At 32.6% G+C, this 25,514-nt stretch overlaps 1 protein-coding gene across 2 annotated transcripts in view; it reads left to right on the top strand.

Moving 5' to 3' along the window:
• The window catches only part of LOC145277773 (uncharacterized), a 150,452-nt gene extending 125,672 nt beyond the window's left edge, over positions 1-24,780 (top strand). For both annotated transcript variants that reach the window (XM_080129521.1, XM_080129522.1), the window contains 8 exons: positions 712-788; positions 5,429-5,446; positions 13,166-13,501; positions 16,388-16,577; positions 17,642-17,754; positions 19,992-20,132; positions 21,440-21,625; positions 24,161-24,780. In XM_080129521.1, the coding sequence (XP_079985647.1) occupies positions 734-788; positions 5,429-5,446; positions 13,166-13,501; positions 16,388-16,577; positions 17,642-17,754; positions 19,992-20,132; positions 21,440-21,625; positions 24,161-24,477 (1,356 nt within the window). In that variant the 5' untranslated portion in view covers positions 712-733 and the 3' untranslated portion in view covers positions 24,478-24,780. The remainder of the gene's footprint in view (positions 1-711; positions 789-5,428; positions 5,447-13,165; positions 13,502-16,387; positions 16,578-17,641; positions 17,755-19,991; positions 20,133-21,439; positions 21,626-24,160) is intronic.
• Positions 24,781-25,514: the final 734 nt, after the last annotated feature.

The raw sequence follows: 25,514 nt of genomic DNA, 5'->3' as shown, positions 1-25,514 counted from the left end.
AAACTTCTCACACCTACCAGTATCCGATATGTTTACAAAGCCAACATTTGCCCGGACAAATGGAGAATTGTTGCCACATCTTGTGTGGGGCACCAACCACTGTGCTCTTCCCACACAATGGAATACAACAAATAGTCTGTAACCGGATGGGTAACGCCTTGCACTAGACCATGTTACATCATTGGAGTGTTACATCCATGTGCTCGTTTCGAAATAATTCACAGAATGTGCTCCGATGAACTTAATGTACTTGTACTTACTCAATGAAAATGTTTTCTAATCACCGAGAAGTAGCAAAATCACATCATCTTTGCTATAAATGTCTATAAATACTGGAAAATGACTTACTCTAATAATTTTTCATTAGACCGCTTGCCTTTCGAATATCCTCCCTGTTCCCTGTTTCTTTGATTGTACATGCATGCAGGAATTTAAGTGTAATATGAACATACATTTTACTGCCCAATTCTTCAATTAGGTTGCTCCATATAAAAATTGCCCCTATTACAGTAGCGCCTTATGCATCATTGGCTATATGTTCCTTTGGATTGAATAACACATAAAATAAATAAATAAATGCTTGAAACGTATACTGTTTCCTAATAATGTATTGATTTTTGTTCATTACCGAAAACATTGATTATATTTTATTATACTATCCCTTTTCCTATGCCATAATATCTTACAAACATGATTCTTTATATTTTCTAGGTGAAGGAGAAATTTTTTTAAAATGGATTCGGTGACGAAATTATTGGTACTGTGTACCTTTCTATCAGCTATAAAACGTAAGTATTCTTCAATGTTTTCTTCTTAATACAAAAACCTCCTTTATTCAATCGTTAAAGTACTATCCTGAAAAATATTTATTTTACACTTTTTTCCAGATAAACTTTGAACAAGTCAAGAGAGGCTTAACGGAATAGAAATCATGATTTAGGGAGCTTTTTTTAAGTCCATGTGTTTGTGTTGACCAAGTCAACATGGCTGAACTTATTGTAGGTAGGGTCCATTTGAGCATAAGTTATAATTAATGTATAGGTAGTTTATTAGAAAGTTATGACAAGGCGGCGAATATACCAGCTATAAAGCAGTATTATATCGGATATCAAAGCAAGTTTTTAAATGAAATCTTACTTGCTTCTAGCTTTCTTTCTCGATTATTAGAACCTTATATGTTTATACTTTTTCATGAGAAATTCATGAATCTTCAGAAATCTTCGAGGTTTCTTTATATCATGTGCGAATATATCTGTTCACTGTGATATTGCCGTCCTCAATATTCGCAGAAATTGTTGTATAGGATTGCATGCATAACAGAGAACATACAGGGTTGCCCACTTAAAAAGTAATCCGAACTATCTAATATTTCTCTTAACGACCAACTGACACCACAAAACAAAATGCAATTCTTTCTTTTTAACAAGATGTCGCTAGATGTCAGACGTCTCACAGATCACTGACACTAGTTCATAACATGTTTACGGAAGAGAGAACAATAAGCAAAGGGTTATGCCCACAACGTTCCCCGGACTTGTCATCATGTGATTTTTATCTTTGGGGGACTTTAAAATAAAAAGTTTATGCAAATAATCCTCACAATCTAGAACAACTAAAAGAGAAAATTACCAACGCTATAAGAAGAATCATCAGAGAAGATCTACAAACGTTGTTAAACATGCCAAGAAATGCATAGATGTCAACGGGGAGCACCTCCAGCATCTTTAATAACATTACATGTAATTTAAACAATAAAAGAATGTTTCTCCTCTCTACTACATTTTCTAAGCTACTTTTAAGTCGGCCACCCTGTATACATGCAAATGTTATATGTATCGTTAATGAATTTGATTAATTATTATTATTATTAGATGTCTTTTCTGTATTGAGACTAATTATAATTGTTTTATCATTACGAACCTCTCAGATTTCTATGCAACCACGCAAGCAAAATGATTTCTAATTAATAACTAATTCAAGGGAGGTAACTGTAGAAATTGTTCGTTGAAATTTCCGCCCTTTGATGTTCATATACTGAGTAGTAATCTTAATCAACTTTGTCTTTCAGTAATTATAAACATTCCATAATTATATATTAGATATTAAGTATTGCATGTAATCACTTTTCCAGTAATTATATTTATTTAATGTCCATATGCATACACACACGCATATATATATATGTGTGTGTGTGTGTGTGTGTGTGTGTGTGTGTGTGTGTGTGTGTGTGTGTGTGTGTGTGTGTGTTTAGACTTACAAAATTTGTGCTAAAGTTGAGTTTGAATATTTAATGAAAAATATTTTTTACGTTTATAATAAACCTATAATAGCGTGTTACGTTAGTTAAAATGAAAAATATTAAGTTCAATGAGCATTTCATTTGCTTCTCATGGATTTTGTATTGAAAATGTTGATAACATAGTCAATTCTTCATTGCCAGCATTTACACTATTACATTTCACCTGGTTGCTACTGATTCGCAATTTAATTCCCATTCATTACTTTAAATCATTGACAATTGGTCAGAAAACAATGACAAAATTAATCGATCAGAAAAAGAAGACAGAACTAATCGAAAAGAAAACGAAGACAAAACTCTCTCTTTGTTTTGTTTTAATATCATGTTTGCGCTTATATTAAAAATGGCAGAAATCCTTTCGTTTATATTGTCAGATATTATTGATGTTAATCTTCTTTTCTATATTCATAAAATTTAAGTTTGCATACGTAATTATTCTTTTCTTTTCGATTTTATTATTATGAGTTATCATTAAGAGTAATCCTCTCGTTATTCGCTCATAATCATAAAATTTGCATACGTGATTATTGAAACGAGGCGGACACACGTACGTTTTCTTGTAGTATCAAGTTTATATATCAGTACAACGCAAAAATAATATCAAACAATTGTAAAATTTACACTATTCTCCTCAAATGCTAGTAAAAAGTATGAATAAAAATTGTTTTAATGTTTCATATGCTAGCTATCAAGACTTCGTCTTTGCCGAATGAACGATTTCATTATTTAAAATAGCTAATGAAAATGATGGTGTTGGATCAGACGTGAATCACTATGTTATTACGTAGATTGTAATGATGTCTATTTTTTGTTATTGCAATAAATAATTTGCATAAAACATTCTAGATAACTCCAATGTTATTACAAGATTTATTTTTAATTTAGTTAAAGTATATTTCTGGTAATCATAGCTACAGTTATGTGCCTGCGTATCATCCTCGCAAGGCTATATATATATGCATATACGCAAACTTTCACTTTCTACTCTTTCTCATATTTTCTTTATTTCTATATCTTTTTTGTGTCTTTCGCTTCTCTCTCCATCTTTTTCTTTTCATTTATCAGTCTTACTCGTTCCTTCTCTCCTTCCTCGATCTCTCTCTCAGACTTTTAAATCCATGCGTACAAAAAAATCATGTTTGTTTTTACGCATGGGTATATCCACACTGTCCCTTTTTATACTATCTACCCTTTCTTTCTATCTCTTTTTATTCCCTCCCTCTCTCTCTTTCTCTCTCTCGTTCTCTTCTCTCTCTCTCTTTCTTTTTCTCTCTTTCATGAATGATTAGTGAAATCAGTGGCATACTCCTGATCACTGGTGTCCGTAACAAGATACGGACAGTCAGACGTGAAGTGTTTCCTTAATTTATATACAAAACTTGTGCGTAATACAAATAAAAGTTCAAACACGTCTGCTCTCAAAAAAAGCGTATTTAATCAAATCGTCTCTGCATCCATACAAATTTCAATATGGATGTTTTGTTGTTGTTGTTGTTGTTGTTGTTGTTGTTGTTGTCGCCATTGTTTGAAGTCGAAAAAATATTAACAAAGACAACAAGTCGTAAATTTCATGCTACCAAAAGCAATAATTTTCCCACGCATATATCTCTCTTCTCCAGTCAATTTTATGTCCATTTAATTAAGATTTGAATTGTCGGCCGACAGTTTTTTTAATCGCTTGTTTATTGTATGGCTGCCATCAGACTTTGATAAACAAGTAAAACCTTTCTAAGAAAAAAGAGACTATTCAAAAATTTATTAAGTCACATATTGCAATTATATATACGCGTGCACATATATATATATGTGTATATATGTATATATATGTGTATATATATGTGTGTTTATATATATATATATATATAAGTGTATGCATGTATGTATGTATGTATGTATGTATGTATGTATGTATGTATGTGTGTATGTATGTATGTATGTATGTATTGTAGTCCAGGTTAAGAATGTATTCGTAAGATAAAATCCAAAGGATATCTAGTCGGTTTTTATAATAGTGTTCAATATGAAATAGAGCTAATTATATTAATATTAATTTCTACGTACATGCACAGGTTTTATTACAACGGCATGACAATGTTTTGATCTGTAATTATTAATAACTAAGATCTCATCAGGCAAAAAATGTGTCTTTTTCGTTAGATATTGAATTTATTTAAAAAAATGAAAAGAAAAGCAATCTGAATTGAAAGTCATATTATCTGATTCAATTTTTTATAAATATATTTTTTAATGTTTTTAATCGGATCACGTGACTCTCAATCCAAATTGTTTTTCTTTTCATTTTCTTTTTTCATATATATATATATATATATATATATATATATATATATATATATATATATATATATATAAATATATATATATATACATATATATGAGTCGTGAGAGAAAATATGTGTATAAGATATCTTCTAAACAAACACATGTAAACAAACAATAAACATTAATAAAAACGCATTCTTTCTTCGATTCGTAATTGTTTGAATTTTTGCTCTCTCCTATATATTTCGAAAAGATATTGTTGTATTATGGAATTAAATTATAGAGAGTGGTAGAAGACTTTTTAAATAGAAAATAAAACTGGCGTCCATCCAATTTAAATTCACGCATATTATTGAAACTACATTTCCTGGATTATTTTTCGGAATGTGTAGTGGACCCCACTTTTTTCCATCACAAGGAAGTTGACACTTTTCTGTTATTTTACTTTTATCTGACATATTTTATTCGAGGCTTGAGTTTAAGATGGGCTCATGTTTCTAATAGGCTGGAAGCTTCGTTCGGAACATAACTGTCTTTTTTTTTAGAAAAAAATATTATTTGCAAGATAGTACCCCCTTTTTCGTTTTTTTTTTTTCTCCCCATTTTTTTTATTTTTCTTGGTTTCTAGTGTCAACCCTCAATTTAGAATAATGTCTAAAACCAAGGGGGCGTAATTCGGTCACTGAAACGCCAACATTTTGATAAGCACTTCTTTTTACTTCTATTTTTCTAGTCCTGTTTGCTTTACATTTTTTTTATTTTAATCTTTTAATTTCTGTATGTCAGCGATCAGCAATCCCTTTTATCTAATTGAATAAATATTAATCTGTATTTCTTTCTCTGTTTCAGTCTATGATGCCGCAACTGGTAAGTTGTATTTTTACTACTTTTGAGTCTCTGTGCAGATGTGTGTCGTGTGCGGACATGACGTTGCAGGATTGTGATTTCTTTCTTTTTGGTTTAGGAACCTGCGTTTTGCTATGAATGTATCCATAAAAGGGATAATGTATCGTACAACTCATTGAATCAAATAAAAAGATCATTCTGCTGAATGTGAATTATGTGACGTAGGCATTAACTTTATAAAGTGTGGAAAAACAGTGAAAGAAATTGAACGATAAACTGTTGAAGGTACCTATTTACTATGCCTCCCCACGAGACAGAGTTAGACACCAGGGTCGTTTTTTAACGTGGAGAAAAGGTACAAAAATAAAGATTGTCTCAGTTGTGAAGGACTTATCCCACACCGAAAGAGAACAGGCAGAAAGTGCAGCATCTGAAGAACAGATGGTATTTATTTGCGCCCCCACTGAGCAAATTAGGCACAAGGCCGATTTTTAATGTGAGGAGTGGAGGGTAAAAGGGGAGCAACTCCCCGGGGAGTAGGGGAGTTGGATAGTGACAATTGGTATGAAGGGTTGCCCCTACATTGACCAAGGTCTTATCTGTGGGGTCGCCCCCACATAGGGTCTTTGCTTGCAGTATCTGCCGGAACAGATACTACACTTTGATGATATTTATTTGCTTCCCCACTGAGCAAATTAGGCACAAGGCCGTTTTTTAATGTGGAGATGGAGGGAAGGGGGGGAAAGGGGGTACCAGCTCCCGAGAGGTGGGAAATGGGAGCTGGATTAGAAACTGTTGGTATGAAGGGTTGCCCCTTCAGTGACCAAGGTCAGATATGTGGGGTTACCCTCACATATAGTCTTTGCTAGTCATAGCTTGCAGTATCTGTTCCGACAGATACTACACTTTGATCTTGGCCAAAAGTCCAAGTAAAGGTAACAAACCAGAGTTGTGAGTCGATGACAGAGTGACATGGTGGTGGAACGAGAAAGTAGAAAAAGTGTATCAGAGAAAACCGGAAACGATGAATGAGTGTAGATGTCTCGTTTGCTTCTTTTTTTTTTTTTTTTAATTTTCTCGTCATTTCGCTTTTGCTGTGAATGGGGCATCCTACAGAACGCTAGACATTCACCCCACAGTTGCATAGCTAAAAACAGAGCCGGTAAACCTGACAGTTATATGGGTCGAGAAGGAGAAAGTAGCAGCTCTAGAATGAACACCCGTTATTTCAGACGTTCCAACCAAGAGATCTTTTTAAGATTCTAACCGTCATTTCAAACGCATTTATTTGTATTTTTCATTGTATTTGACCATCCATATTCGCCAGGTAGTATTTAAAATTATTTTTCATGAATCTGGTTTCTCCTATAATTACTGGAATAATGAAGATCTTAAGATTCCAATTTCTTTTCATGTTTTACATAAGACCTTAACATTTCGTTATTTTCTACATCGCAACTCTGTTTACGTTAGCATCATTAGCAACACTGATTAATTCCAGAGCTGATACTTTCTCTTTCTCGGCCCATAGAACTATGCCCGTTTTTTTTCTTGTTTTTGTTTTTTTTGTTTTTGTTTTTTGTTTTTAGATATCTAGCTGAAGGAATTGCGTAGTCGTCGTGGATAGTCCATAGCTTTTTTTTTTTTACAAAGGAGTCACCACTTATCAAGGCGCAAAGGCAACTCGAGGATAATGATTAAAGAGTTTATAGTAGTCAATGAGACAATATCGTAGTAATCGTTATTAGTGTAAATTTGGACAATTAGATTACTTAAGGGGAACTGCTCATCAAGAACTTGTTTACGTTGGACTTGAAGACGGCCATATTGTAGTCAGTTGGAAAGCATGTAAACGAAAGAGAGTTCTACAGGCGTGCAGTTCTAAGAAAGAATATTTGTTCATGGAATCTACGTTTAGGTTTAGGAATAGATAAAGAGTGGGGGGAATTGTTGATAGTGTTTTCAGCTAGACGAGTGTTTCTCTTGGGCATAGATTGGAGCTCAGACGAGGACTTGCTATGAAAATAACGATAAAGCAGAGAAAGACTCGCAACGTCTCTTCTATGAGAGGCTGCAAAGAAGAGAAAGGGTATCCTATCATGGGCTATGATGTCCTTTTTTTTAACTCTATCAAGGTTTGTTTCCAACTGTTTTTTTCCAGTATATGTTCCCAGGACTTGCTGCTACAATGGGTATTCAACTTTTTACAGATCGTCCAGTGGAGACATTTACACACTCCATTGTGCTACATTGTATAGTAGACATGACTCAGTAGAACCTTACAAGTGGATGACAAATGGTTCGCAATCTCTACTTTTATATGGCAGAACCTACCCTCGTTGTCATTGATGGAGAGAAAGGAATATTTATCAGGTGGTAAAGTGAACAGCAAGGAGAGTAATCTACTGTGTTGTCCTCCTTAATTATTCAACAACTAACACCACAACAGTTAACAGATATATGACAAAAACATGACCATAAAAAAGAAGTATTTAGGACAGCTAAACCGGTGACAAAGGTAAATATGGATATTGTTGGCGAGAAGTGTTTTCGAAGTGACAACAGGATACTATCAACAAATGAACAGGACAAGGGAGTTCTTGGAAATTCTGTTATGAGAAATTGAGGGAAACCGGGTTTTTATGGACCCAATAAAATCTAGAAGTTGCAGAAACAATTTCTGGTCCAGATGTAAGAATTAAGAAAAAAAAATAGCGCACAAAAACAGAATTTCTAACCTAATAGGTTCCATACTGTATACTAAGTGCCAACTCCTATCGTATCGAATCAAACCAAAGATTTCTCTGCTAAACATAAATTATGTGACGCAGACATGAACTTCAGCAACTGCTGCATCCATGTGCTCGTTTTACAGGTACTTCTATGGAATATGCCCCGACAAAATTATTACTTATAACCCTTTAGCTTAAATACTTCCACTACCTGATTAACAGCAACTTCTTTAGAATTCCTTCTACGCTCCCTTCTTCTTCATCCGTAGAAAAAGGCAGAAATATATGTTTCTTCAATTTAAATATAATACTACACAACTTTCCATCAATGTGTCCTTCTATAAATATTGGCCCTACTGCAATAGACCCTTACAGTTCAGTTGCAACATGGTTTACTTGTGAGTAGACAAACGCTGATTTTTGTGCTAATAAGAGCTGAGTTAACTGCTTTCAAATTAACATGCGTCCAATATCAGTGTCGATCCGATAATCTCTAAAAGAGAATCTTAAGCGTAAATAATAAACAAACATTTTATTTGACTTTTGTATCTGTTGTATTTGTTTTGTCCTCGCTAGGAGCAGAACTTCTTATTGACTGGAGGAATTACAAAAAATGTTATCCTATTTAAAAGTGCCATTTGAGGGAAAAGTAGGATATCCTTTACCTAAAATGAGGTGACCATGTGTCAAAAATTACCCCGGTGAGGAGGCAAGTTAAAAGGGACAAGCATGGCTTTTCTTAAGATTCGTCCATTAAACTCACAGGCTTAGCAATGAGAATGTTAGTTCAAAATGGGACGTATGAAAAAAGAAACCGAAACGAAGCAGTAATCACATTAGACGGATTGTGTCGGTTTCTCCGAAGGTCAGGGGAGCCGACGGCGTTAGGCTTTGCTGTTCTTGCAACGATGTGTCGACGTCCTGCCACATACAATATCTTGTAGAATCACAGACTGGTTCTCATCAGAAAACGGAATCTGAGCCGTGTTGAGTCTGGCCAGTATGCGATGAGGACATAAGAGACGGACAGACCAACAGAAAAACAGATAGAGCTTCCTATGAGGATGCATAGACGAAACTAATTTTCTATTTCAAACTTAAGCGTAGCTGAGTGACCTACCGACTGAGTATATGATACGGGTTAATGCTGGAACGATTAATCGGAATCAGGAATCAGAAGACTTTTCGCTTTTTGATATCGAATTCGGAAAAAAATTTATTTAATTTCGGATTTCAAAAACGATTATTTATTTATCTATTTGTTTATTTTAACATAATTTTTCTGTCGCTGGTATAAATGATAAAAGATAAATATTTATTGGTTTTAAACTAACTGTAAAACAAAAACCTATAGAATATAATAACGAATTGACGTAAAAATGGTAATGAACAAAATAGCCCGGAAATGTATACAATGGCATGGTTGATGAATAGGACACAATGACCCAAGTGAAAGATATAGATGGAAATCTTACAATGGGTTTATAAAAAATCTTGAATACAATGCACAAACTAGACAATACAAACATTAAAAAAGTTATCAAATACAAAAGAAAATTATATCTACGTATTAAAATAGGTGTAACTGTTAAAAAATTAATTAAATTTTAAAAAATGTTATAATATGTGTCACTGTGTTTAAAATTAAATTAAATTAAAAAAAAATGTTAAAATAACTGTCACTATTAACTCCTATCCCCCCCCCCAAAAAAAAGGATTTAAATCTTACCCTTTTAAGCATTGGGCGATTTTAGAATATGAATCGAAATCGGAAATTGTATCAGACTCGAGAATTTAGAAAAGAATCGGTAATTGCATGGGAATAGAGAAAATTTTTGAAATCGTCCCATCACTAGTGTGAACGCATTTAAAATTCATATTTCAAACTGAAGAGAGACAGGCCGATAGACAGAGCTTATTATTGAAATGGTTGGACGCATGTGAAACTAAAACTTGTTATGCGTGACAGGTTGGCCGACCAACTTATTAATAAGATGGTTGAGCCCATCTTAAGATATGAAATCGATCCTATTACTTTTGAGACAGATGCATAGATATCCACCCGACAATTGACACTTAATTACCTCTGTTGCTATCAATTTCAATTACTTCTGCTCGAGGAAAATAAATTTCTGGAATAATTTTCCAATTAAACAGACTTTATGAAATCTCCAAGGAGTTCTTTTCTTGTTTCGATCGTTTCGAAAAGTCCTTATGGCTTTAGAATGAAGTTAAACTAAAAACCTTTTTCTGGCGATTCGCCAAAAAAAAAACGTAAAATCTCTTGAGAAAGAACGTTTCAGATTTATAACCTCTATTATTCTCCTCTTCATCGGATAACTGAATACGATGGCTTGAAGAGTGTACGAACTAACAAGCCGCTAATAATGTTGTATTATCATTGGTCTCATACCCTCACCCCACCAAGAGTCAAAAACATTTCACATAATAAAAAACATAATATTAATAAATGTTATATTTCGTACCTTGGGATAATTGTGACAAATCCAGGGATAATTGCGCCAACTAAAAAAAATTGCTCTTTATATGCTTGGTTGCCAAAAGAGCACTTTAGCTAGTTGGCGCAATTACCTCGAACTTGGCGCAATTACCTCGAAGTACGGTATATTAGTATGAAAAGTTGTAATATTAATTGCAGATTTGAAATGTTGAAATTATTGAATATAACATCTCTACTATTATATAAAAAAAACTTTGTGTGTGTGAGTTTGTTCCTTATCTGATTTTTATAAAATTTCACACGAAGGTACTTTATTTGCCTGGCAGTGTTCTTAGATGGGTTTTGTATCGGAATGTCTTCGATAAGTATTGATAATCGAAATAATCCAATGAGAGAACGAATAAACGAATTTGACTAAAGTTAACACCTTACACATCATAAGTGTATTTGAGAAGTTTTATTATTACACAATTCGACATATATACATATTATTACACAATTATACATATATACATATATATACATATATATACATATGTATACATATATATATATATATATATATATATATATATATATATATATATGAGGTAAATAGGTAAAATAACAATTTATATTTATGCATAAAATTATTATACATTTTATAAAGAATATAATTCTCTTTCATTTCTCGTGATCATTCTTAGTGGCCTGAGATTGAATACCGAATTGCACGTGAAAAGTGATTCTTTGATTGAGATCAAAACATTTGAGTGCCAATAATTATCACTTCCTACGCTGATGAAACACTAATGTCAGTGGGTAAAAATAATTATTATTTATTTATAAATACACACACACACACATATATATATATATATATATATATATATATATATATATATATATATATATACACACACATACATATATATGTAATCTGCTTATAACACAATTTTAAACTCACATTTACTTAGCTGACTAGCTGGCATCCTGGCGTTGCCCAGTCGTACAATACGCTTATACATGAATATGCTGAATGCTCTGGAAAAGTCACTTCTGATTAATGTTTAGTCTTAAAATATGCAAATGAAGAAATGATTTTCGACGATTTTAAATGCTGCTTTTTCTTTCATCGTAAATTGAACTCATTAATAAGAAAAAATTAAAATAAATCCTAAGGTACACCCGAACTTGAAAAGGGGATCAATCGATCTGTAGTCTAATGCTCTACCATTGAGCTATATCTCCAGTTGACAATATATCTGTTTGTTTGTTTTTTAAGGAGAAATGATTTGCTGGGATTTTATTATTTCCCTTGGTCGATGTAACGTAATATATTCCCCTGTAAAAATTCTTCTTTTTTTATCTATATAAAAATATGACTATTTTTAAGATCGGGTTTTTTAGATTTTCGATACTTATCGGATGAATTTCTGTACAAGACATATCTAAGAACACTGCCAGACATACTGAATTGCCTATGTTTAAATTTTGCAAAAGAAAGGCTCAACCGTTTCGGAACCTATGAGGAAAGAACTCATACACAAACAAATTGACTTTTATATAATAGAGCGTAGAGATAGAAATAGATATTAAAAACTATCCTTTCACGCCTTTAATATATTAATGTATCTTCCCTATTCTTAGGAAACTTCCTCTGCATATGGCGCGATTATTAATAGTCTCTGCCTATAACACGATTACATGTTATAATGTCTATAACATGATATAAACGTTATAACATGATTACATGTCATAACGTTTATAACATGATTACATGCTATAAACATTTATTACATTATTACATGTTATAACATTTATAAAATGATTACATGTTTTAAACATTTATTACATGATTACATGTTATAACGTTTATAACATGGTTACATGTTATAAAGTTTATAACACGATTACATGTCATAACGTTTATAACATGATTACATTATATAACGTCTATAACATGATTACAAATCGATTAATTGCCTGCTCTAGTTGAAGATTCATCGCAGCGCATCGATAGCCGCGCAGTGACTTAGTCCACAACACGTTGTAGTTTACATTGCACTGTAGAGAAAAACTGCTGATTTTATACAATTGTTTTTATATATAATGACTTAAAGTGTAAAATGTAAGAGTCAGGTATCATGCTTCAATTGTGCTCTAAACAAAAACGTTCGTTTCGAACACGCCTCTATCATATCAAAGAATCTTATGTTGATTTTATATATCAGGCCTTTCGGCTTGTGTAGCAATAAAACTTCTTAAATACACTTGTGCTATTAGGTTGTGTAAAGCGTTAATTTTAGTCAAAATCGCCCGTTCCTTCTTTCGTCAGATTTAAAACATATAAAAAACCTATCTAAAAAAAACAAAAAAACACTGCCAAATGCATGAAGTACATTTGTGTGAAACTTCATAAAAATCGGCCCAGCTGTTTAGGAGTCCATAAGGAACAAAAACAAACAAGGACAAAATTCTTTTTCTATAAAAGTAAAGATTTATGTGATTCCCTTTTTGTCTCCTTTATTTTATCTGACTGTTTAATTATTTCCTTTTTTTTTCCAGTGACTTTCCAGATTGACCCTGTTCGACCCGTTTTGAGCTCCGGTCTGACATTTTCATGCGAATCCAACTACAACACTAACAAACTGCAAAAGTTGTCCGTGCTCGCCGGCAGCAGTGAACTCCTCAGCTACCAACCGGACAAGAGACCACGCGTACAATGGCAAAGCGACGAAACGAAAGCGCGTTTCGAATTCAAGAAAGAACTCAGCAAGACCCGAACCTTCTTACAAATGACCCTCAAGAAACCCAAGTGCAATGACCAGAACATTTACAAATGCATCTATTATGAAAAGGGACAGCAACCAATTGAAAAGGAAATCCGATTGAACTTCTACGGTAAGTGCGAATCTCCCATATGTTTCATATTAAACCAATAGTTGACGTAGCCGGTTCACACTGAAACGTTAATTTAAAATGATAAACATTTCATTCATAATTTTGTTGTAAAAACTGAATAAAATAGTTCTCATTTATTCATATCGAAAGATAAACATTAACATTTTTGTAATTTCGATATTTTTTCACATTTTAAACGTCAGCAAAACGAAGAAAATAAAGAACAATTTCGAAATAAATCGCAACTTGTTAAAAATTAAGTCGTTCCCTCAAATGAAAAGGGCATTTGAACACAAATGCTAAATATTTTTCTAGGAAAAGAAAAATATTTCGAAACAAAACTATTTGTTATATTGTAATCAAAATAATCATTGAATTAAAATAATTAATTCACAAAATGAGCCTTTTTATAGTTAGTATTCACATTAGTTAACGTTTTGACTGACATCGCATATGTATATATGCAGACGACACTACCATCTAGGGCGACACTTCAAAGGCCAGCAATGACTGAGATCTCTTTGAGTCTCCCTCCTTCGACCTCGAACATGTAGTGCAATGGGGAAAACGGTAGCTGGTTAATTTTAACGAACCCAAGACCAATCTTTTCAACACCAACGCTCTGGACCCCACTTGGCTCCAGTTAATGTTAATGGCCATACTCTCAAGGAAGCATCCTGCTTGACAAGCTTCTTTAACTGGGCTTTATTCCTGACCTTTAATGGAGGACTTACATCAAATCAGTTGTGTAGGACGCTTGAATAATAGTTGTGCCATTCTACTGTCCAGAAGGTATCTCATTCCCAACACAATCCTCTTACCTGTATAAGAGTCAAATACGTCCTAAAATTGATTTCTGCTGACCCATCTGAGAAGGGTCCGCCTGAAGCACCATGTCCTGCCTTGACAGAGTTATTTTGTCATTATAGTTTAATGTAATCATTTTTGTGTCTACTCACACCATAATAACAAAATAAGAAACATGCGTGATAATCTGTTTTTCTAGCGTGCATTCAAGATTTGTAGTCCAGAATATCTGGACGAAACATTCAACTATCCCACAAAAATTTTGAAAACATTGCAATACCTCACATTTTTTATATAAATGCAAAGAAAAAGCAAAACATATAGTTTCCAGAACCAATAAGCAAAAACCATATGCACCAGACACTTCTCTTATAAACAAACATCTCCTTTTATTCACTCACACCAATAATACAATAATTTATAACGCTAAACAAACTAACAATTCCAATAATAACCACATCACAAACGCCAGAAGAATAGTTGACCGAAACGTCGTGAAACAACTAAGAAAAGATGAGTCCGCAATCAATAAAATTAATAAATGATACTCATCTCAATAAAGAATTCCAATTAAATAATATATACACATCACAAATTATTATGTTTTAACTTAAATAGGGATGGTATAATAAAATTGTGGGGTCTGCGTTCACGCATGGCCTTCATAGAATGGAGATAGGCACAAACTTTGATAAAGACTTTTCATATCTATCTGTGTAAGTATACTTTGATAATTATGTTTCAGTTTGAAGAAATATGGTATAAAAAAATTATGGGGTGTTCGTTCGCACCTGACCTCCATAGAATGGAAATATGTCACAAAGTTTAACAAGGTTTTTTTAATATATATCCACAGAATATTGTGATAAGTGTTTCAGTGTGAACAGGTATGGTATAATAAATTATGGTGTTTATCCATTTTATTTTTACTTTCATCATATTTTGCTTTGGTTTTGATACCCCCAAATTCGAAGCTATCTCTTTACAACCCTTCCTTTTCATAAGCTATCATACTTTCATAAATCAGAGTCCATTTTCTGTAGGCTGTTTTGAACCCAGTCAACGACGGGTACTTTTGCTAGTATATATATATATATATATATATATATATATATATATATATATATATATATATATATATATATTATATATATATATATATATATAATGTGATGGGACGATTCCAATATCTTCCCGATTCCGATACAATTACCGATTCCGTACTAAATTCCCGATTCCGATACAATTACCGATTCCGATTCCGATTCTTTATAAATCTCTAAATATTTAACTATAAATGAGTTATTTTGTCTCGATTACCGTAAAAACATCTTAAATGTACATATATTTTCTCAAATGTAAAATCACACTTGCGAGGGGATAATCTAGAGATTTAAGTCTTACTGAAAATTGAAATCAATAAATATTCATTATTTTATTATTACTACAAGCAGTGGAAGATTTTTCTTGAACAAAAATCAAATTAAAAAAGATGATTAAAGACATCGGAAAATAGGCTCAAATTTTTCCGATGCCTATTCCGATACCCTAAAAAGTTCCGATTTTTCTGATTCCCGATTCCGATTAATCGACCCAACAATATATATATATATATATATATATATATATATATATATATATATATATATATATATATATAATGTTGGCGAAACTCAACATATATTAAATAAAAGGCTCAATGAACATAAAAGAAATATAAAGGATATCAAATCCCAGAATGCATTATTCTCTAATTCAAAGAAGCGTGATCATTCTTTTAACTTCAGACAAGCAAAACTCGTTAAATTTATATTAAATAAATCTTGACAAAGACTTATTGAATCAGCGCTTATCAAAAACCCAAATACAATTAAACACCACACAGGTTGCTACAATTTATCGCTTTTAAGAAGTAAACTCATATTAAAAGAACAGAATTTAAATTTAGACACAGGTTAACTCACTCACACCATAAAAACATTATATATATATATATATATATATATATATATATATATATATATATATATATATATATATATATATATATATATAAAATGTTTTTTTTTCTTACTACAGTTAACAAAGGCAAAGTGGAAATGATCAATCACCGCCAAAGCGACTGTGCCCCAATTAACATCACCTGTATTGGTCAGGCGGGAAACCCACCCGAACAGATGAAGTGGCTTAAAAAGAGGCAAGGTGACAGCACCTACGAAGAAATCGAACCGGCCTACATCATGGGCGACAGAATGTCTTTCCACCAAAGGTAAGTATTTTATAAAGGCGTCAGCACATAGTAGCTACTAGTGCAATGTAACTCAGTACAGTCTGTCAATTAGTTCAACTGTATTTATTGACATGTACCCTTACTATCGCTTGCAATTGATTTCTTATATTTATCGTTGGCTTTGCAATTTAACTGGAAATAAGCTTTCCATAAGAGTACAATACTCACCGCACTTTTCCAATGGAGGTCTGGATGATGATGATGATTATGATGATGATGATGATGATGATGATGATGATGATGATGATATCTCTCTCTCTCTCTCTCTCTCTCTCTCTCTCTCTCTCTCACACACACACACACACACACACACACACACACACACCTCGGCCTTTCCATCCATCTTCAAATTTTCACGACCATTTTTTGTAGTACCAACCGAGACTGATGCCACCATTTTTCGGTTGAGGGCAGAGGTCATGTTATGGGATTTCTGGTAATTTCAGTCCATTAGGATTAATGACATGGTCTGTTCTATATCTACTTCAATATCACCTGCATTAGTCGGTATCACCATATTGTGTGTGTTCATTTCCGTACTCGTTTTTTTTTTTCGTAATATTTCGAAGTTTATTTATTATTATTATCATTATTATTATTATTATTATTATTATTATTATTATTATCATTATTATCATTATTATTATTATTCAGATGAGTTTGCAATATCGTAACAGCATTTTACTATTAATTACTTTCTGTGAACCACCATTCGTTCTCTCTGGTGTTTGAGTGGAAATAAACCTTCCCAAGATCCCAGTACTCTCCCCACCTTCGGAGTTTAGATCTGTTTCATGCTCTCCTTCTTCGACCTTTCCCGCCTCCTTTATTCGTCACGACTATCTTGTGCGTATAAATCGGGGCTGGTGTCATCACATTTTGTGTTGCTTCGGAACGGGAAGAATCAGTTTATGGAATTTATTACAACTTCCATGTGACTGGCTCGTGTTCACAGTTTATGTGGGGTGATTTCTGAATTCCAAAATTTTCCTTAAGATTTCAGCTATTATTTATTTATTTTATTTATTTATTTATTTTAACAGCAACTGCAGCAATACCCGTAGGGAACATTTTAGATACACCCCAAGCGTAGATGAAACTGATTTGGTAATTAAATGCGGATTTGGTGACGAAATGGAACACATGTCTTTTCACTGTGAGTACGAAAATACGAAAACTTTATTATCCTTTTTTATATTTATTTGATGATTTAAAAAGTTCGCGAACGAATATTTAATGTAACATATCTACATTTGCATACAACAAAGAAATATATATATATATATATATATATATATATATATATATATATATATAAAGATAGGTATGCATATATGTTTATATATTATATATGTTTTGTCCACTTTCAAATTATTTAATCGACAATACTACAGTTAGTTTAATTAAAAATAAGGTTTATAGATGACTGCGGAACATTATATGAACATTACTTGCCATTTAAAAATTGTAATATTTCAGATTTAGATTAAATTTAATCGACGATCATTAGACACCAATTAAGCAAGGTTCATTAAATTTTAATTCCTTCTTAAGACCTTTTTTGCTTTAAATTTAAGATATTTTCTAGAATCTAAATGATGTAATGGACTTTGATTAAAGTTAGAATAAAGATTCTAGACATTTAGTAGTATTATATTTTGATTTTAATCTACGTGAGAGCACATAAAAGTGGTGCAAAACTGTTTTGTCCGGTGTATATATTTACCCGCTATCAGGCAGATATTCTTCCATTATAATTATAATTATTTATAGCTGAATTTGAAACATAGTTAAATCAAGTTTCAGAAAGATACGTTTGTATAAGAAACGTTTGTGCATATTTTGAAGTTTGTATTCTAGGATGACCAACAGATGTTTGGCTTTATTCTAGTATATACACAACTCACTAAAAGTTTACACAGATAATTCTTTAATTATTTAATTCATATACCCGCATGCATATCAATATAAATATAAATATATATATATATATATATATATATATATATATATATATATATATAAATATATATATTACATATATGGAGAATTAGTTGCAGAGTGCTTAACTACGCTATTGAAAGCATCATATATTTAAATATTTATAATATTATACAATTATGTACTAATTGTTCATCAGTTGGTTTACGGACCAATATACAATCACTTATCGTCCAGAAAAACGTATCCAAACACTTGTTGCTTCAGCAGAAACTGTCCGTACGAATGGCTAATCTAATATACAGTGGCACGAGATTATATATATATATATATATATATATATATATATATATATATATATATATATATATATTGACATGAAGTTGAACGCCAAGAAACGGCATTATTTTTGCACCAACTTAATATATATATATATATATATATATAATTATATATAATTATATATATATGTATATGTATATATATATCTATATATATATATATATACATATGCACACACACACACACACACACACACACACACATATATATATATATATATATATATATATATATATATATATATATGTATATATATATATATATGTATATATATATATATATATATATATATAAGCTAGTTAAAGCCATTCAGGAGATAAAACTCAGGAATTAAAACGAGGTTATTAAGAGTGTTCAATAAAAAAGAACAAAATATACTATTTTTATTTACATTAACAAATATTATATAGTCGCTACAGTAAACATGCTAATGTTTCGGACAATTAGTTTGCAAGAAACCAAAAGTCAGGCGACGCAAAACAGTCTATTTGCCACTGAAGGCATCTAGTTCTTAAATGCATTTGAGAACGAGATGCCTTCGGTGGCAAATAAACTTTATTGTGTCGCCTGGCGAGTGACTTTTGGTTTCCTACAAACGAATTGTCCTTTTTCTTTTCGTTGTTGTAATAGCAACGTTGTAAATAATAAGAGCGTAAAATCATTTGCGGTTTCAAAATAATTTCAGGGCATTTACTTCTTCAGCATACAATGTACAATGTACATAATACCTGCAATCAATCACAATCAAAGGAAGCATTTGTACTAAAATCCAACTGCTTTCACTAACGATTCACGAAAACAAAAACATTTGATCAGTTTGTCCCCATATGTGTATCTGGCGACTTCCCATATATTACCCAATATCTTGAGACGTAACCCTTACTCTAAACTATTACTTCTAATAGAATTTTTCATTATATCAATTTTATGCCTATTTAAACCTAATGCGGAAAATGCCGCTTTTTAATATTATTTTCATATACCTCAATCCAATATCGCTACATTTTAAAATTATGCACGGTTTTTTTCTAAAAAAAAATATATAGTAAAAAAAAAAAAAAAGGTTGTGTTTATTTTGTAATTAAGAATCTTATTGTTTTAAACCTTCAGCCCCTGTTGTTGTTCCCGAAGACTTCGAAATCACAGTTAAGCCAGAAGGTGAACATAACGTAGGAGACGAGATCCAGTTGACCTGTGCTGGTCTTGGAATCACTGATAAGACAGTATTCAAATGGTTCAAGAAAACGAAAGGTGCGTATCATACGTAGGTCGACTTAAACAAGAAATACATTTTTGTTATTTACAAACATAGTGTTATATCACGCCGTTAAAATTGACGGTACAAATCTGTTGTTGTTGCTTCTGATCATTGCATTATTCAGGTATGTGCCTTTTAATCGCTAACCTTACATAATCTATTGCTAATTAAATCGGTATTTATCTGTCTGAACCCATAACTACTATACTATTGGTGTATTGTGTATAATATATTACTGTAACTCACACTCATCTATATAATGTGTGATCGTCTATTTAAACTTCGTTGTCTGTGTATGTACATTTAAATTCAGTCCATGACGGAGCAATAATCATTATATTAATACGCTTGTCGCTACGATCGTTATAATCTTGATGACCCCTTTAAAAAGAAATGGAATATTCCAAATAGGAAAGTGGAATATATGTCAGTCTGTGTCACGGTAACATATTGAGCGAGCTTCTAACAGTATTTTTGATATTTTTTTATTTTTAACTCATTTTCCCAAACTTACCGTGGTCTTGGATATGACCTAAAACTATATCCGATGGCGAGGGCCCCAGCTTGCAGGCCTTAGGGAGTGTGGAGCCACCCTTTAATTGCCATCGCTCCCAGATCCACTCTGACCCGGAGTGGTAGCACCTGTTAGGGTCCCAACTATGGGTTAAATAGAATACGGCTTCAAAAACAAATATACTATATTAAAAAATCGTTCTTCAAAATCACCAGATTCGGCATTAAATAACCTGAAAAGGGTTGATATGCCGTAAAACAAAACAACCAACCAACCAACCAAACCAATCAAACTTACCGTGTTCAATAGAGAGTCTGGCGCCATTTTGAATTTTTTCAATACATACATCGGTAAATACTGTATGTTTAAACATGTTACATTAAATAAAAACACTAAAAAGTATCCAGTTAAGTAGAAAAGTAACTTATATTGCCTTTGATAACATTTATTTGTTATATATTTGTTTTTCGACAACTTTTTCGAATCTATGTGTAAAATACAAACCCCACATTTCGTCTTGGAATCTAGTAAAACCAAGAGACCACAAGAAAGGTATGCTATAACATATTTCACTGGTCAATTCGGAAGAGGAAAAATTGTGTGTGTGTGTGTGTGTGTGTGTGTGTGTGTGTGTGTGTGTGTGTGTGTGTGTGTGTGTGCTTGAAAGCTTAATATTTGTAATATACGGTAGAAAAATTGCTTACAGTTTTGTATATCTTATATTTCTGCATTATAATCACCGCTTATTAATTTGTTTTCGTTTTGGTTGTTTTGTTTGCTAACTAGATCACAGTGGCGTGGTAGAAATCATGCCTGTGGCCGAGGAGTCAAACTTTGACCACGCTGATGATATGTGTCACACAAACGTCCAGCAGATGATTGCTTACAGCCCAGAAGTCAACGATGAAATTATTTATTGCGAGATTGAAGACAATGGTCATAAGGCAACGGCACAGTGGGCCATTCAGCTGAGTAAGTGAACATCATTTTGTAGATTTAAATTTTTTTCACATCGATCAAGGCATGTTGCCACTCGGAATGTAAGGGACTACTATTTGGGATCATGTATAACAGGGAATTGTGGGGAGTTGAACAACGAGATGTCTGTTCACATTACATTAAAACATCTGCATGTTAGTACAGTCAGGGAAGCGGGGAAACAAGGAGGGAATGTCAAAGTAAATATATATAGTACTAATGATAGTAAGGGGTGATAAGTAGTCAAATGGATTAATCCTAATCTTATAAATATAAGACTGATAAATGAAAAAATATATCCATTTTGAATTTGGAAATTGATGAATCACACAGGTAAGGAATTCATTTTTATAACATGAATAGGTTAGCCAAATTAATTAAGAATATTAAACTAGATCTAATATCTGTAATATTTTTCCTTTTTAAGATTAAGGGAGGTGGTGTTTGACAAACACTGTTGGATAGCCATGATTTAATATACTGTTTTGTTTTTAAATCCCCGAAACAGTGTTTCATGGTAAACAACTGATGATCCCTTAAATTACCATTAGTACTATAGTAAATTAGAGGAAGCAAGTTGGTGCATTGATTGCAGGTTATTAAATGACTTACTGACTAAATAGTTTTTTTTTCAGGACTGTGTGTGTGTGCGTGTGTGTGTGTGTGTGTGTGTGTGTGTGTGTGTGTGTGTGTGTGTGTGTGTGTGTGTGTGTGCGTGTGTGTGCGTGTGTGTGTGTTATCCCGGCTTAAGTCAGTTACTGCAACATAGCGAAACAATCCGTCTGTGTATGACTAAAATATGCTCCCTTTCTGAAACGCTTGAGAAAAATCTTTGTTATTTGTATAAGCAAATAGAGCTTCCAGTATTTGACAATATTTATAATTGTGATTTCATTTATCTCAGCAGCAACCGAATTGTTAAAGGAGTTATATCCGACAATTATCTACTAATCAGTTTCTATCCCAGCTGGGATTGAAACTAACTAGTAGATAATTGGTCGATATAACCCTTTTATTTTTATATATATATATATATATATATATATATATATATATATATATATATATATACAGTACTGTTTCGCTGTTTCACAACTCATCAGTGCGGCTAGACAGGCAACTGCCTTAAGCCAAGATCGAAACCCGACCGCCCAAACGACAGTCAAGGTTTCTCACCATTACGCTATACGGCTGCTGTCTGGGTAATGAATTAACGATGTTTTGACATCGTCCAAATGCCTCCGCTCGATTTTTTTACACAAAGAGCGTCGCTTAATACGCAAATGGCAGTTTGTATTTTTTTTTAATACATTTTCACTCCAAACAAGGCATATTGCCACTTTGATGTAGGGGGCTACTATCAGGGGTACTATGTAGGGAGCTTAACAGCAAGATGTCTGTTCACATTAGACTTGAACTCCTGCATGTTAGTAGAGTTGGGAAGCAGGAACCCGGAAGAGAATTCTAAAGTCCTGCCGTTCTGGGGAAGGAGCTATTAGAGTAAGAGGCTTTCTTACATCTAGGGATCTCAATTGTGTAGAGATGAGACTTTGCTGCTTGTCTGGTTTGTCGGGGGGGGGTATTTTTGTCGAGGGGATATCACTTGCTCATATATATATATATATATATATATATATATATTACGTCATAATCGCGTTGACACCGCTTCTCGTGAGATCATCGAAGTTAAGCAACATTGAGCCTGATTAGTACCAGATGGATGACCATTTGGGAATTCTAGGCGTTGTATGTGCTCTCCGCTTATCTTGACATTTGTTTGCAGCCATCTTGTACATACACTTCACTTACCACTGGTATTTAACAATGTCGACTCAAAAGAGGCGTGATTGGAGATTGCTCACCTCCTGCCACAAAAATTTTCACGTGAGTATCCAGAGTCTGTCAGAAACTTAAGGAGCCTATATATATATATATTGCCGGCTTGCTGTATCACCGTTCTTCAGTGCTAGCACCCATCCCAAGCCAGGGACTGTACCTCATCCATCTAATTGGTAGTTGACGCCTCTCACCAATGAGCCGCTGGTAAATGATATCTACAATTTTTATCATTTGGATTTTTCAGATTACTGTTCTCATCTTTGCTTTTATTTTTAGAACGTTTCAGCCAATCTAATCTCCGATCTTCTTCAGGTGTATCTTGTCGAGATCGGCGTTCGGCGGGAATCTTTCTATCAAGTTCGTTGCGAAAATAACACTCAAGAGGAGAACAATAGTCGGAATAATTTGAATGATAGGAATTATCACTTCTCATCCCAACAATCCAAAAATACGATATCTACAATGTTTTTGTATAAACAGTTTTTTTTTCTTTTATTGTTATTATTTAGGAGGAGAGCCAGAATAATTACTTTAAGAGTTATTTTTATGTAGATTTCTTTTATTTATTTATTTTTATATTGACGATATAGATTTCCTCTAAAATGAATCGTTTCATCTTTTTTTTATTTTTTATTTTTTTGTACCAAGAATCTGATATGCTTTTCTGAACATGTTTCATTATTTTTCAAGATGGTGTGATTTCCAACCCTACTGACGGCATCACTACGAAAGATGTGGACGACAAGATGGACAACGGTATGGACGGCAAGATGGATGGATCGGAAGAGATGACCACTATTGACTCAATGTCTGAGAAAGATACTGACGATGATGACAAAGATGATTCGGAAGAAGAGGACAAGTCAAAAGATACAAAAACTGATACATCTATGAGTGGTTCGAGCGAGCAAGAGAACGGCCAATTGCGAAGCTGTCTCAGCAGCGCCATCCTCATCTCTTCCCTCTTTGTCGTAGCTTTTCAATTTATGCTCGAGTTATCATCGTAACCTAGTCACTTAACTTGTTTTTATATATGTATAAATATAAAAAAAATCTCTGTCTCCTCCTCCCCTATTCTCTTTCGATATCTCTTCTACCTCTTACCTCTTTTCTCTCTCTTTCTCTCCCTCTCTCTTTAATTCAAACACTGTCTCTTTATCTCGCTAACTCGTTTAACAATTTTTTTTCTTACAAAAAAAATAAAATAAAATAAAAAAATTTTAAAATATAAAATAAAATTAAAAAAATAAAATATTCTTCTCCAAAATATATTGGACAGGAATAAATTGTTTTGTTTTTTTTTTAATTTTTCAAAAAAAAAATAGAAAAAATAAAAGTCTGAATAAAAAGAATTGAAAATATGAGAGAGGGGGCGATATTATTGGCATCACCAAAAAAAAAAAAAAAAAAAAAAAAAAAACTGTTTTATGACTGCAATTTAGAGACTTTTTGCACACGAAATCAAATGAACATATGGTCCTGCATGTTTCCTCTACGGATTCTTAAGACAACGTTTATCTTGCATAGACGTAAGAACATGGATGAAAAAGCAAGGCATTTGTATGTAGTTGTCTGCATCTCCTTCTGAACCCATATTCATGAACCGCTCAAACGTAAACTTAAACAAAAAAGTATCAGTATATATATATATATATATATATATATATATATATATATATATATATATATATATATATATATAACAATGAAAGGGGATTTGAACTATTGATCTTGAACAGGATACTCAATGTCTAGATAGAGCATTAATAAACGAAAGAAATTACATTATTTATTGCAACATCAAATCACAATAGAGGTCATTCCTTATTCCATGGAATTTCGAAAAACTCCATGGAATAAGGAATGACTTCTATTGTGTTTCTCACATTTTAAACATTTGATATAATAAATAATGAAATTTTTTATCCATCATCAGTTAATTTTCTTCCTTTATATACATATATATGTATATATATATGTATATATATGTATATATATATGTGTATATATATGTATGTGTGTATATATATTTCTTTACGTATAT

Source organism: Euprymna scolopes, chromosome 6 (assembly GCF_053919585.1).
Source record: "Euprymna scolopes isolate OS-2025 chromosome 6, ASM5391958v1, whole genome shotgun sequence".
Taxonomy (NCBI): domain Eukaryota; kingdom Metazoa; phylum Mollusca; class Cephalopoda; order Sepiida; family Sepiolidae; genus Euprymna; species Euprymna scolopes.
This window is presented reverse-complemented; position numbering and strand designations above follow the sequence as displayed.